This window comes from Eubalaena glacialis, chromosome 1 (genome assembly GCF_028564815.1).
Source record: "Eubalaena glacialis isolate mEubGla1 chromosome 1, mEubGla1.1.hap2.+ XY, whole genome shotgun sequence".
In the NCBI taxonomy this organism is placed as follows: Eukaryota; Metazoa; Chordata; class Mammalia; order Artiodactyla; family Balaenidae; genus Eubalaena; species Eubalaena glacialis.
Window position 1 is genome coordinate 36,354,328 of NC_083716.1, and position 16,365 is coordinate 36,370,692.

A 16,365-nucleotide genomic window follows, 5' to 3' on the forward strand; every position below is an offset into this window, starting at 1 on the left:
TAAAATTTCAATATGGTTTTTTTTTTAATGCAAGTAAAATAAGTGATTGTATTAGTGTCAGGGTCCTCCAGAGAAACAGAACCAAGAGTGTATATGTGTGTGTGTGTGTGTGTGTGTGTGTACATATATATATATAGTGAGAGAGAGAGAAAGAGAGAGAGGGATTTTTAAAAAGAAGTTGACTTGTGTGATTTTGGAGGCTGACAAGTCCCAAGATCTGCAGTTGGCAGGCGGGAGACCCAGGAGAGCTGATGGTATAGTTCCAGTCTGAAGGCAAGCAGGCTCAAGATTCAGGAAGAGGTGATATTTCAGTTTGAGTCCAGTGAAAGGGGAACACCCCTGACTCAGCTTGAAGGCAGTCAGGCAGGAGGAATCCTCCCTTATTAGAAGGGTCAGTCCTCTTGTTCTATTCAGGTCTTCAACTGATTGGATGAAGCCCACCTACATTATGGAGGTTAATCTGCTTTACTCAATCTACTGGTTCAAATGCTAATCTCATTCAGAAAAAAACTCAAACACACAGCCAGAATGTTTGACACTTATCTGGGCATCCAGTGGCCCAGTCAAGTTGATAGAACCACTGCAGTGATGCTGCCTTGAATTGTTGTGTATTTTTTGCGGGGGGGGGGAGGGTATAGTTGTTTTACAATGTTGTGTTAGTTTCTACTGTACAGCGAAGTGGAGTTCCCTGTGCTATATAGCAAGTTCTCATCGGTTATCTATTTTATACATATTAGTGTGTATATGTTAATCCCAATCTCCCAGTTCATCTCACCTCCCCTTTCCCCACTTGGTGTTCATACGTTTGTTCTCTACATCTGTGTCTCTATTTCTGCCTTGCAAACCAGTTCATCTGTACCATTTTTTAGATTCCATAAATATGCATTAATATATGATATTTGTTTTTCTCTTTCTGACTTCACTCTGTATGACAGTCTCTAGGTCCATCCACGTCTCTACAAATGACCCAATTTTGTTCCTTTTTATGGCTGAGTAATATTCCATTGTATATATGTACCACATCCTCTTCATTCATTTGTCTGTCGATGGACATTTAGGTTGCTTCCATGACCTGGCTATTGTAAATAGTGCTGCAATGAACATTGGGGTGCATGTGTCTTTTTGAGTTATGGTTTTCTCTGGGTATATGCCCTGTAGTGGGAAATTGTTGTGTATTAAGTGAAGAAAAAAACTGCTCAGGCAACTAAAACTTTTTTTTTTTTTTTTACTGAAGACTAGTTTGCAAAGAATATTTATTGAAGGCAAAAGAAAGAACAGGTCCTAAACAGAAACTAGCATTTGCAAACTCTACTCTCAGTATGTTGGAAATATAGCTTAGAACTTGCAGGGTAAATTGCATGAAAAAACTAGGTTATTTCTGGCATTTTCTATTACAGCTGATAAGCAAGTAGATATATAAAAGTTATTTGTGTTGAGAATTTTGATATGACTAAATATCTTTTGGAAATGGTGCTCAAAACAAGGCACATCATTAGGAAGTGGCTTATTTTTGTGTATGGAGAAAAATTTTGAGCATTTTAAAGTAGACGTGTTAGAATTGGTAACCATGACTACAGATGGGACTCCTGCAGCGGTCAGTGTTAACATCAGACTCATGAAACATAAGCACAATGCGACATTTTGTCAAGACACAGAATTTTAGCCAATTTATTATACTATAGGCCAGAACCACTCTGAGCTTTAAACTTAGAAACTATACAAATAATAGCCATCATAATTGACCATGACCCACACAGTCTGTGCTCCAAATAGCTGTAGTGCATATAGTGGATGCTGAGAAAATTTTGAACTGCTGAAAGAAATTTACTTACTGATGCTATCAAGGAAAAAAATCTCCACCTCGGCTCACCACAGGAGGCTGGACCAGATTTGCTTCTTTTGTCGATGCTATAACCCCTTTAAATACTCTCTCTCCCCACCTTTTGAAAAAGCATATAAACTGATTTGTTCATATATAGCAAAATTGTGTCTTTGGGAAACTGATCTGGCTAGGAATAATCTAGCTCATTTTTGGCATAGAAACTGCTTTCCAGATGTGAAAATTATGGTCTAACCTCATAGTGCAGCACCAATGTGGAGTTGAAGACTATGATCCAAAAAAAGATACTATGATTTAAACCTTGAAACTTTATGACAATCTGCTTAATTTGCCCTTTTCAATTAATATCACTAATGTGATTAAAAATTACAAAAGGAAGTTTTTCTATTTAAGCACCTACATAATAGCCTCAATTTTGCATCTTGGCCCACAAAACCTAAAATATCTACTATCTGTTGTAAATTACAGAAAACGTTTACTGAACCCTTCGTTATTTTTTTAAAAATTATTTTATTCAAGTATAGTTGATTTACAGCTGTAAAATTACAGCTGTGTTAATTTCTGCTGTACAGCAAAGTGATTCAGTTATACATATATATACATCCTTTTTCATATTCTTTTCCATTATGGTTTATCACAGGATATTGAATGTACTTCCCTGTGCTGTACAGTAAGACCTTGTTTTTATCTGCTCAACCCTTTTAAAATCAGAGGTCCACAACAGTGTTCAGACCCTCTATTCTACCTCTCAGCTAACCCTAGGGGGGAGTTTGAAAATTTGTGTGGGTATGTTTTTTTTTTCACTTGTCATAGTAATTTGTTGTTTTAATCTTATCATTGTCACTGTAATTGAGAAGTGAGGTGGTTGACACTAGCTTTTAGTAGGAAGGGGCCAGAAGTGTTAACTATGCTGCAGTGAATGAGAAAGTCTCATACAATGAACACTTGTCCCTCATCTTGTATGACTTTTGAATATCAAGCCAGACATTCACATGGGGTAGAGCTTGCTTATCACTACCTGAGCCTAGAACCTAAATAGGTTTTACATATAAAAGCATGGCAATTTTTTCACAATTTTTATAGGCGCAGAACTTTCTAGGAGTATAACTATTGAGTAAATAGAGGGAAGATTGTACTTTGCTTTGCTTGGAACTATGAGAGTTGGTTGGAACTACATATATAAGAGAACTATAAGAGTTGTTCCCCATTTCAAAAAATTATGTCATTGCAGCAACACTACTTTTGTTATTCGAGTTGACAATGCAGCACACCTGTATCACTCTGCATTTACAGCAGTCACATTCATGGTGATTCATATATGTACATATTACCAGACATACCCACACATACATACATACATCATCTTATATACTATCTGATATATGTTAAATAAGTAAATATATATATGTATTTAGCCCTTACTTCAAAATATTATGCGTAAGTTAGAACTATTGATAATATTCAGTTAGTTATCTTAAATCTATATTTAAACATATTAAAATATAAACATATTTGTTATAAGTAGATATAGGCATCTGCTATATTTTTGATACAGTGGTGCCCAAGCATTCATATACTTAAATACATATTTATTTATTCTCTCCTCTATTACTACAAAATATATTTTATTTAAAAAGCAGGTGCTATGGACTGAATGTGTACCCCCAAATTCATCTGCTGAAATTCTAACCCCAAATGTAATGGTATTTAGAGATGGGGCCTTTGGGAGATAGTTAGGTCATGAGGGTGGAACCCTCATGATGGGATTAGTGCCCTTATAAGAAGAGACATGAGAAAGCTTGCTTCTTCTCCCTTTGATCTCTGCCATATGAGCACATAGCAAGAAGATTGACATCTGCAAACTGGGAAGAGGGTCCTCACCAGAACCTGACTTCCCAGCTCCAGAACTGTGAGAAATAAATTTCTGTTGTTTAAGACACCCAGTCTTTGGTAATGTGTCATAGCAGTCTGAACTGACTAAAACAGGGGGTTCTGAATCTCATAAGTTGAGAATTATTGCCTCGAATATAAAATCCATTGTGCAAAGAATTTATCTATGTGCAGAAGTATTTTTATTTCTGCACAATAGTCTTTGGTTATAAAAATGAATAAAACTAAATATTGCTTCCAGTTGGAGGAATCAAGGTTGGATTCTGTACTGTAGACAATGATGCAAAATAATAATAATAATAATACCTGAAACTAACTCTGTACTTTATTTTCGTTCAGGAAAAAAAATTCATCAAGTTTCCAGTCTAAATCAAAGGAATAAGGACTTCCCTGGTGGCACAGTGGTTAAGAATCCACCTGCCAATGCAGGGGACACAGGTTCAATCCCTGGTCCAGGAAGATCCCACATGTCGTGGAGCAACTAAGCCCGTGTGCCACAACTACTGAGCCTGCGCTCTAGACCCCACAAGCCACAACTGCTGAGCCCATGCACCACAACTACTGAAGCCCACGCACCTAGAGCCCACGTGCTCCGCAGCAGGAGAGGCCACCGTGATGAGAAGCCCGAGCACCGCAAAGAAGAGTGGCCCCCACTCGCCGCAACTAGAGAAAGCCCGTGCACAGCAATGAAGACCCAACGCAGCCAAAAATAAATAAATAAAAATATTTTTAAAAATTTATAAATCAAAGGAATACTGATTTTTAAAAATCAATTAAATATTTTTATTTCTCAAGTTGTGCATTTGCAATTTAAAATGTAGTCAATAACATAGTTTCCCAACCTTAGCACTGTTGCCATTTTGGGCCAGATAATCCTTTGTTGTGGGAGGTTGTCCTGTGCCTCTAACTACTGATGCCAGTAGCATCCGTCCGGTTGTAATAACAGTAGATGTCTCCACACATTGCCAAATGTACCCCGAAGGGCAAAATCCCAGGCCAGTAACATTTAAGTGTTCATGCCAGGTAATTGTAGGGTCAGTGTCTGTTTTTTGGGGAGGGTGGTTTTAGAAAGTGAAAGGAATACATTTCCTGACTATAGGGAAGATGTGGTTTGCTTTTCCTCACGTAGTAGGGACCCTCAGGGAAGTGGGCAGACCTATTGCGGGATGGGTGCTCCGTTCACCGAGGGCTGTGGACCCTTAGACTCTGGGTGTACAGCCTCAGCCAAGGTTCCCATGCTCCTGAAGGACACAGGAGCAGCAGTGCTGCTTCGTGGGACTGTGTGGGCTTGGACAACAGGGAGAAACAGAGCAGCCTTGTGGAATGGTCTGCTTTGGGTATAAGACTCCAGGTCCATCAGTGGAACCTCAGGGTAGGGTAGGGGAAGAGGGAGCCACAATAATGACTGGAGCTGAATTGCCCATCAGATAAATAGGGTGGGGGCTCAGAGTCACATTTAATTTTAGAAAAATATGACCCTTCTTGCAGAGTAAAGTTCATACGTACCTTGCATGGCACACGTGATTCTTTATGATTGGCCCCCAAGAAGTCTACCCTCGCCGTTCCCACTGCATTTTATATGATGCAGTTATGGCAAGTGTTCCACATATTAATGGACCCCTGTTGGCATTGCACTCCCCTTTCCTCCAGTCTACTGATGAAACTTCTGCCTGAGAGGAAGTGTTAGCTCTGTGAATTCTTTGGTCTCCCCAGGAAGAGCCAATGCTCCTTTCCTCTGGACTCCCACATCTTTGTTTCATACTTATATTATGAGGCTTTTCATATTGCACTGTATCTAGTCTGTCTCTTTCACCAGGTAATGAACACCTGCAGAGTGGAGAATTTTGCCTTATTTGTTCATCCCTAGCACTTAGCACAGTGCCTATTAATATACAGCTGGCACATGTTTATTGAATGACTAGATCAGGGATAGTTTTGCCTGGAAATGGGGACATGAACATAATGGCAATTTTCATATCACATATTATTTTGAAGACTGTAGAAGGATTCCTAAAATTCTACAGGGGATTAGAAAATGTAGTATAAGATGCAGCCTATCAACTCTTCAATGAAAGACTTTCTTACTTCTTTCTATTCTACTTATCTTTAAATACCACATGTCCCTCTAGCTTCTGCCCAATTCTCTGCTACTCTTTTGAATAAAACTACTCCAAAAGTTGTCTGCCCTCCCAGTTGCCATTTTCTCTCTCCTCATGATCTCTTGAACCCATTCTAGTCTACTTTTATTCCTGCCACTTCACTGGAATAGTTCTTTCCTTACTTGGCATTTGGCCGAGTTCATCAATTTCCTCTCCTTGAAACATCTTCCTCCCTTGCCTTTGAGCATCCAATCTCTCTTGGTTTTCCTCCTAACTCAATGGTCTCTCCTCAGGCTTTGTTGGTCTCTCTTCCTCTCCCCAACCTCAGGATGTTGGAGCATCCTAGGGTTAATTCCTCAGGCTTCTTCTCTATCTGCTCTTCTTCTTGAGAGATCTTCTCCTGAACTTGTATCTGACTATATGACATCTCCACTTGGATGTCCAATAGGATCTCCAACTTAACGTGTCCTTTTTAAAAAGAACTCCTAAGGAAAAAAAAAAAAAGGTCATGAAGAACCTAGTGGCAAGACGGGAATAAAGACACAGACCTACTAGAGAATGGACTTGAGGATATGGGGAGGGGGAAGGGTAAGATGTGACAAAGAGAGAGAGTGGCATGGACATATATACACTACCAAACGTAAAATAGATAGCTAGTGGGAAGCAACCGCATAGCACAGGGAGATCAGCTCTGTGCTTTGTGACCACCTACAGGTGTGGGATAGGGAGGGTGGGAGGGAGGGAGATGCAAGAGGGAAGAGATATGGGAACATATGTATATGTATAACTGATTTACTTTGTTATAAAGCAGAAACTAACATACCATTGTAAAGCAATTATACTCCAATAAAGATGTTAAAAAAATGAAATAAATAAATAAAAAAGAAAAGCTGAAAGCCACAATTCAAGCAAATGTGTTTCATGGTTAAATAAGTGAGTGATAAATTATAGAGATCCTCACTCATGGAATCACACATGGAAATTTATGTCTCAAATTTGGACACAATAAATAATATTCTTTCGGATGTGTCATTACTGTATACAAAATATTTTATTTTACATACTGATTACCACAAATAAGTGTTCAAATAGCTCAAAAAAAAAAAAAAAGAACTCCTAAAACAATACCTGGTATGTATTAGACGCTCAATAAATGTTGACTCAATCAATGAGTGAATGCTCATATTATCTGTTTTTCTTTAAGGTGAAGGACTTAATTTTTCTTTCAATTAGTCCTTCAGGTTTGGACCATGGAAGCTGACATTGTCCAATTTGTTCCCTGAAAAGAGCTTTCCATGGAAGTTCTCTCTGTGTGGAATTTGTATGAGGAATAGATTCACCACTAGAGGGTGAGCATGTACCACTTATATTTCGAGATGGTCACGGTAAGAAAAAATGGAGTAATTAGAAAAATAAGTTAAGTGCTCTTGGATCTATCCATTCTCTGATTTTCTGTTCATATTTTCTTATTGTTGTTGAGAAAAAATTTTAAAGGATACATTTACTTTGTAAAGAGAATGAACATTTTCTAAATGGAACCAAAGGGGAAAAAAAATACATTTTTTCTAGTTAGCATTAAGGGAAAATGCAAGTGAAAGTATCACAATTAAAGGACATATATATCTGAATCAAAACAAAACTCACCATTCACTTTTAAGCTGAGGAATTATTTTAAATCATGAACGACTCTTGGTTATAGGCATTTTTCTACATTTTGACAAACATTTATTGAGCACCTAGTATGTAGCGGGAATAAGAAAATATCCTTGCCTTTGGGGAGTTCACAGTCTGCTGGAAAAGACAGTCATGTAAACATAAAGCGTAATGCACCGGAAAGTGCTATAATAAAGATGTGAAAAAAGTGCTTTAAGAGCCTTCAGAGCCTAGAAAGGATGAGACTAGCCATGGTGAGGGGGATTGTCACAGAGATGGGGACATTCTTGTGTCCCAGACTACCTTTTATCCCAACTGGGCCTCCCAATATCTGTGTTGACAGTTGCTAGGATGTGTGTTCTGGCTCTGTGCTACTGCTCCACAACCCGACTGGTACACAGGGTAGGATTTGGATATTTATATGCACTAATCTTAGCACTATACCTATCTAAGCATCGTTTTCCTAGTCTTTTCTCATCCAATTCTGGGGTCAACACCCAGACAATTAGTTTAGTTGAGTGAGCCAATGGGGTGTACAAGTAAGTAGCTGAAAAACTTTGGAGAAGTGCAAGAGTAGTCCTGTAGAAAGTCAGCCTCATTGGGCACTGGAAATTACTAGAGCCCCAGTCAGCATGATGTTAGTATGCTTAACTGACCAGTGTGTTGCCAATGAATCCTATGGCATAGAAAGCTTTATTTTACTTGTGTTTCTTAAAGTAAATCTAGACTGTCAGAGTATGCTGGTTTATGGGAAAATAAACTCTCCTAAGCTTATGTCCTCCGGATGGGTACGTGTGGGCCTGCAGAGATATGATTAAGCACATGCATTTAGATGAGCCAGATGTGTACCTACAGGAAGAAGAGCTTATAAAAAGATGATAATTCTTATTGTAGGATGCGGCTACTCTTCTGTACTCCCCCAGAGCAGTTTTGAGTGCAGGAGATTGCCAGTTGGAAACCTCAGAAAGCTGTCGTTTCAGGTACCCTCATTGACAATTTTAGGAAAATGCTGTTATAGGAAATGAGAGTCTACACAAGGTTTGGTACTTTTTAAAGTAGCAGAGTTATTTTTTCAATGAAAGAAATCAAAGGGATTAAAAACTGAAGACGTGATTTGATTTAGATGCCAACCCCTCTCTTATTATCTCCAATATAAGAGCCAGAGTAGGCTGGCAGGGGGAGGGGAAAGGCAGCAACACCTTGATATGGATTTTAAAACCCCAGGAAACCAAGGGCAAAACAACACATTTAGGTGAATGTTTGGGTATTTTTATGAATATTTTGTGAAGCTGTAACTTTAGCTTTTTTTGTGTGAGATAATTATGGAAAAGGATAAATGAGATTTTAATATTTTTATTAAGATATGATTATTTGTTATTCAAGGTTAGAGGGAAACAGAAAGAATTCCAAATTGTTCTGTCTGGATTTTGGAATGATACAATGAGAGATGAAATTTAAACTCAACATAAGCAAGGTAATGCTGCAGAAGCTGAGATTTTCAATAACTGTGTTTATGCACTGTGATAACTTATAAATGAAAAACCTAGCAACTCTCAGGAAATACACTCAGCCATCACCAGGGATAATATAAGTGACTTCTGTATAAAAAGGGGAGTTTGGACCTGATGCTATATTGAAAATGGAAGAGGAAGTAAATTTGAAAGTAGTATTTTACTGATTATTTGGTGCATTTATATGTCTACAATGAAAAAACAAAAGCAGAAAACATCAGAAGCAGCTATGAAACATAAGTGGGCTGGGTAAGGGCTGACCAGAGTGTAGGTGGCAAATTATATTGACTGTAAACTCAAATAAAAAATATTGCTCTTCAAATTCTTTGTATAATTAATTAATGTGGAATACTATTTAAAAGAGCCAAGACATAAAGTAGGCTGACCCTGATTAGAGTACTCAAGGTGGATAAAAAAATGAGAAGAGTCAAAATGAGTTAAAATAAGTTAAAAAGTTAAAATGAGAAAAGTCCCAAGTAGCTTGTGAAATTTACTACCTTAAGGAATTTTTAAGAGGCCTTGAGACAATTCTAAACCTCAAAAACCAAAACCCTGAGACGTTTCAATGTAGTCATGAGTGATCTTGGACAAGTCATTAAACTTGTCTCAGCCTCTATTTCCCTCTCTGTATTGCAGGGTGAACAAATGGTTTCTCAGATGCCTTCCAGCTACAAACTAGTTTTCTTTTGTCTGAAATTATGTTTAATACTAACTTAAGTAAGGTTGAAGAAATTTCCTCACCCATCCTCTTAACCATGAAATAGTATTGTTTTGTGGTCTACATGTTACGCTCCACTCTTCCTCTGAATGTGTTGATCCGCTTACCCCAGACAGAAGAGAGCCTCTGACACGTTCACAGTAGTGAAAGAGCTGTCAGCATTGGCCCATGATTTAGGGATTTATTTTTTCTACTTAAAAAAAAATTTTTTTGAACGTGTAGAGGGAAGAATATGAACATAGTAATCAGATAAACCTGGGTTTGAAACCTCTTACTTACCAGCTGATTGCAATAGCAACTGTGTTTCCTGATCTGGAAAAACAGGGCTAATACCCACCCTGAAGAATGAAGAGTGTTACCCAGCACTCACATCAATACATTTTGAGGTTTCTGTTCCTTTTCTTATTTATGATCCGCTAGGGTCTAATTAGAAAAGAAAACAGATTTGATTATTCTTAGTCTTTAAACTAAAGAAATCACTGCTGGCTTCCGATAAAATCTTTAAACAAAATGGAGTGAAATAAGTCTCACAAATAATAAAAATCAGCCACTCTGACAGGGTTTCCATACCAAGGCGATTTTAGGCAATAGGCATTAATTAAATCAACATACACATCCAGGATTCTGCAGAACATTTATAACCGGTCATTTCTTCTCTTATGTGCAAGATTTCCAGAATGCCATGGGAGAATTAACCCTCATTTTAATATATTAGGCACTGAAGTCTGAATGTAAAAGCAGCCAAGGTCTATTGTCAGAGCTGAGAGGCCTGTTTCTAGACGCCTGGAGGGTTGGTCACAATGGGTTTAAGCCCTCTGGAGGTCCCTTCCCCAGAGCCCCCATCTCCTCCTAGGTGTCAGGACCCGGGCATCCCTCCCTCTCCCTTTTCTCCTTCTTCTGAGCTCCCACCCCCACCCCCATTCAGCCGCTTCTCTTTTTCCATCTTCGCTTTCTCCCATCAGTGGTCAAAATAGGAAACGGAAGTATGTTTGTTGCTTGGTGGAGTGCTAAGAAAGGTTTATTTTAAATTAAGATTAAAAAAAAAAAAACCCTCCCCGGGTTCTTCATTTTGCAATGAGTCCGAGCGTCCGCGGGCTCCCTAGTCCTCCCCCCACCAAACTGTCGTTCACTAGTGAGGAGGTTCGGGTCTGTCGGAGGGAGTGTGAGCCTCCTGCGGAAAGATCCCCGGGCAAAGCGGCTCGGGATCCCGGGAGGCACGTGGAGCACCGCCCCCCGCCCAGTGCCGGGGGGCGCCGGAGAGACGGCGGCCCCTGCCCAGCCGGGGAAACCCGTCCGGGAGCACGGGGCGCGCGGGCAGCGGCCGGACGCGGCGGCGGCGGCGGCGGGGACGCGGCGCGGTTGCCGCAGGGGAGCGGCGGCGGCGGCGGCGGCGGCGGCGGCGAGGGGCGGGGCGCTCTCCGCAACTTCTGCCGCTGCCTCCCGGGCGCTCTCGGCCGAGCCACTCGGCGGCTGAAGGCTGCGAGCGGTGCGAGCGGTGCGGTGCGGCCAGCCGAGCCCGGCCCGCCGGCCCGCGATTCCGCGCGTCCCGGGGGTCCGTCGGGTGCTGGAGGCGTCTCCCGCAGGGAGTCCCCGGGTGGCCGCGCTCCCGCGTCGTCCGCTGCTGTTGGGGGACCGGGACGTGCGGGGCCGCAAGGCCGAGCCGGGGCGCCCCCCAGCGGACTGCGCGGGCCCCATGGCTGGGCCGAGCGGAGCGGAACCGACGAGGTGAAGCCCCCGGGCCGGCAGCCGGAGCGCGTGGCGGGGGCGCCGGCTCCATGGGCAGCGACGCACAGCGGCACGATGATGGACGTTAACAGCAGCGGCCGCCCGGACCTCTACGGGCACCTCCGCTCTTTACCCCTGCCAGAGGTGGGACGCTGGCTGCCCGACCTGAGCCCCGACGGCGCCGGCCCGGTCGCGGGCTCCTGGGCGCCGCACCTGCTGCACGGGGTCCCTGAGGTGACGGCCAGCCCCGTGCCCACCTGGGACGCACTCCCGGACAATGCCTCCGGCTGCGGGGAGCAGATCAACTACGGCAGAGCCGAGAAAGTTGTGATCGGCTCCATCCTGACGCTCATCACGCTGCTGACGATCGCCGGCAACTGCCTGGTGGTGATCTCGGTGTGCTTCGTCAAGAAGCTCCGCCAGCCCTCCAACTACCTGATCGTGTCCCTGGCGCTGGCCGACCTCTCGGTGGCCGTGGCGGTCATGCCCTTCGTCAGCGTCACCGACCTTATCGGGGGCAAGTGGATCTTTGGCCACTTCTTCTGCAACGTCTTTATCGCCATGGACGTCATGTGCTGCACGGCCTCGATCATGACCCTGTGCGTGATCAGCATCGACAGGTAAGGGCCGGGCCGCCCCGTCCCGGGGTCCGCCTGGGGATGTGCTGGCAGCTCAGCCCCGCACACTTGCCTTTCCTGGTCGGATAAACCAGACTCCCCTGCGGGAGGAAGGGCTGCGCTTAAAACACCCCCCACCCCCCACCACGCACACACATCAACCCGACACCAACCAAACAACTTAAGTTACAGCGTAGCCTATATACACCTTTAAAAGAAGGGCTCGAAATGTTCTGGTTTACGGTAGTGAGAATTTTAAGACCAAAGTTAAGAGTATTTTAAGCGTTAGCAGTTCCACCAGGGGGTCCCTTGGCTTGGTTTTCAGAAGGAAGGGATTTGATCCTCTCTGAGCCTGACAAACCCTTGCTGTGAGCCTGAAAGAATCAGTTCTTACTTTAAGAAATCAGCAGGAGAAAAGCCACCTTGCTTTCCTGACTGTACGAGCTACTTCTCAGGCCAATAAAAAGACCTAGAATGGTCCCCAAATTGGGGGGTCTACATGTTTTAACGTTGCACCTCTATGATTGCTGATTCTGAGTCACATTCTTTTGGAAGTCTGGTTTTACTGTCTGGCAAGGCTGTCTGTATCCTACAGGCTTACTGGAGCCTTATTCCCTGTCTGAATGGTTGGTTCTAGCAGTTCATCATATCCGTTGGGAATCTTCTCTTGAGAACTCCCCCACTGGAGTAATTGAAACAGAGGCTGACCGTCTGTCAGGGATGCTGGGGGAAAAAATTCCTGTCTTGGATGTCAGATTGGAATAGGAGACCTGCAAGGTTTCTTCAGACTCTAGGATTACAAGATTCTGCAGTGGAGCTAGTCGTTGGTCCTAGAAATATTGTGCAGTTGATAACTTGAAGTACGGTCCTAATGCTCTGCCAACAAAACAACTCTCTGCTTCCCTGGAGACTGAAATAGTAAACCTTAATATTCACAGTTGGAATTTTGCTAGTGTTTTAAAACCAGCACAGGCTGGTATCCTGTTGTGTTTAATGATACAGAGAAACAGTTGCTTATTTTCTTAGTGGACCTACAGAACCTTTAAATGTGTAGACCTTCCAGCAAAGGAGAGATAATTGATGCCTCCACACTTAAAATGAGAGTGTCTCAAAGGATGGTGTAGCACAAAACTGAGGTTTTCCTCCTTTCCCTCCCTGTAAACACTGCTATATTGTGTGTGTGGGTTTTTTTGTTTTTGTTTTTTAATATTTAACATGTTGTGCTATTTTATTGCTTGGCCAGGGTTTATAGTTACTGAAGGAAGGGGATATTTTCAGGGAAGAAAAATACATTGTATTTGCATGTAGTTAAAGATCTAGATTATTTTAAAAAATTGATCCTGCCATTTTGTATATTATGTTAGGAGCTTCTAATAGCAAACAAGGAATTATTTTTAAGAGTAGAGCATGAACTGCATATGTGAGAATATTAGCTCCAAACTTGACAGCTGAAGTTCTGAATGACTGTAGTTAAGCATGACCACAGATATGCATTTACAGTCTGGCTGTGGCAACAGGAACTGGGAGAGTGCACTCAATATACATAGTAAGTATATGCTTGAATTATAAGCGTAAAAATCCGACTGTTCATCCAACAAAAATGGTGCTTCTTGCATGAATGGAGTCCTTTTAAATGGAACTTAGTGTAATAAAGCAAATAACAATTTCTGCTGCAAGTAATGCATTTATAAGCCTTTTTCATTTCATAATTGATAAATGATAAACAAACAGCACAGTGTGCTAATTTGTCTCCTAGGATGACCAGGTTTGGGTGGGACCGCGCTGAGATTCCTGTACATGAGCTAAAGGTTTTCTCTGCTCATGATGCACGTGTGACTTAGCAGCAGCAGGAACGTCTCCAATACAGAGATGAGGTTAATCCTTTCTTTTTTTTAACATCTTTATTGGAGTATAATTGCTTTACAATGGTGTGTTAGTTTGTGCTGTATCACAAAGTGAATCAGCTATACATATACATATATCCCCATATCCCCTCCCTCTTGCATCTCCCTCCCACCCTCCCTATCTCACCCCTCTAGGTGGACACAAAATACCGAGCTGATCTCCCTGTGCTATGCAGCTGCTTCCCACTAGCTATCTGTTTTACATTTGGTAGTGTATATATGTCCATGCCACTCTCTCACTTCATTCCAGTCCCAGCTTACCCTTCCCCCTCCCCGTGTCCTCAAGTCCATTCTCTACGTCTGCGTCTTTATTCCTATCCCACTCCTAGGTTCTTTTCATATATATGTGTTAGCATATGGTATTTATTTTTCTCTTTCTGACTTACTTCACTCTGTATGACAGACTCTAGGTCCATCCACCTTGACAAGAGCTTCTAATTTCTTTGCCAACTATTTCCTTATGATTGTCACAAATTGTGTTAACACAGGGATAAAGATTCTGTCTCTTAGTTTTTTATGAGAATTGCCCCATTGGTGAATTCTGCTTAACAGTTATTTTAGAAGATGAACATGTCATTTATTTAGATAAAATGAAGAATTTATAGCATCGGAAGACAGAGATTGCCTTTCTTCCAAGAACACACAGAACTAAAAATGAGAAAAAGGAAAATGCATTTGTTATCGGTTGATTGATAAGGTGCATTATTTCTATTTTTTCTTCAGTTCCATTGTGGAATATGGCCAACGATATAAAAATGTGCTAAGAAAATATGAAAAAGATTTAATCTTCATTCATTCATTTATCCATTCTCTCTCGGGTACCTAATATGTGTTATGCCATGCTTCGTGCAGCATAAGCAAAGATGAATAATAATATTCTGAGCCCATGCTATGTTACAAGAAGTTGGTTACCTGTTGGGCATTTAACCTGTCTAAAATGGAACCTTTGATTTTTCTTAACCCCTCCCCACCATGCTGGGATGCCTTTCCAGCCTTTTCCAATGGAATTTCGTGCCCTTCTTCTTCACAGGCTTCAACCCTCTGATCCCCACCCTTTATAGATAATGACCCATGATCACTGAAAAAGTAGCAGCCATTGGATGGAAACTACTTTGTCTTTCCACCACCAAACGAGTTTTCCTGCATCTCTACCCTTTTTATTTCCTTCCAGTTAAAAAACAAGAAGACATTGTGTCCCAGCAAAGACCAAACCCCCTGCACTTCACATCCTGTTCCCGCTCACATTCTGGAGGACTTGGTTTTTCCCTTGGGTCCTCATCTCTTCTTTGTCTTCAGTGTTGCCACTCAACAGGGTCAAGCTTGATGTTCCATTTTTAAGAACTCCTTCTTTGGCTTCACTCATCCCTCCAGTTACTGCTCCACTTCACAGTTAAGCTGCTCAAAGAACTGTGACCACAGCCTGACTTTATTTCCTTTACTCCTCAGATAGGTGAGTTTGACCCTCACCAGGTCTGCTGTAATACTTTAACTGGCCTTCCTGATTCCACTTCTGTCCAGTCCTCCTTGTCCATTGCCTGTGAAGAAGCTAGAATGATCTATTTTATTTTTTAAATGGTTTTAAGTGAGATAACATTTCCCTATAGTGAAATGCACAGATATTAAATGTACATTTTGATGAGTTTTGAGAAATGTATGTACCCATGTAACCAACACTCCAAATAAGATATAGAATATTTTGTCATCCCGGAAAGTTTCCTTGTGCCCTTTTCAGAGTGATCTTTAAAAAATAGAAATCAAATTATCTTTTATATATAGTTTTAAAACATGCAAAACAGTTCTATATATTATTTAGGTGAACTTATATAAGGAGTCAAAGTATAAAATAGTGCAGAGGAATGGTGAGCACCAAATTCATGAGAGTAGTTATCTCTGGTGGGGTGGGTGGAGGTGTAATCAGGGAGTAACATGCATATCAATGATATCGGTCATGCTTTGTTTCTTAATCTTGATGGTTGATACAGTCTTGTTATCCTGCATATAACTTTCTGTACTTATGAAATATATTTTTAAAACGTTTTTTGGAAATACATATAGAAAAGTGAGCAATCCTAAATGTAGAGCTTGATGCATTTCCACGAAGTGAACCCATGGAGGTAATCTGCAGCTAGATCAAGAAATTGAACATCACCTACCTCCCAGAGGTCCCCTCTTGCTCTTCTCCAGTTTCTAATACTCCCAAAGATAACCATTGTCCTGACTGTTAGCATCATAGATTCATTTTTCTTGGACAAAACCTCATAAAAGGGCATCACATAGTGTGTACTCTTAAATCTGGCATCTTTTGCTCAATAATAATGTCTGCTGTGCGATTCATCCATAGTTTTTAGCCTGTCAGTGTTTTATTCATTTTCTTTGCTGATTAGTATTCCATTTAATTTGCTTATCAG

At 41.5% G+C, this 16,365-nt stretch overlaps 1 protein-coding gene across 4 annotated transcripts in view; it reads left to right on the top strand.

Annotated features, from left to right (window-relative positions):
• Positions 1-11,283: 11,283 nt before the first annotated feature.
• The window catches only part of HTR7 (5-hydroxytryptamine receptor 7), a 119,735-nt gene continuing 114,653 nt past the window's right edge, over positions 11,284-16,365 (top strand). For all 4 annotated transcript variants that reach the window (XM_061195319.1, XM_061195305.1, XM_061195296.1 and 1 more), the window contains exon 1: positions 11,284-12,056. In XM_061195319.1, coding sequence (XP_061051302.1) covers positions 11,512-12,056 — 545 coding nt within the window. In that variant the 5' untranslated portion in view covers positions 11,284-11,511. The remainder of the gene's footprint in view (positions 12,057-16,365) is intronic.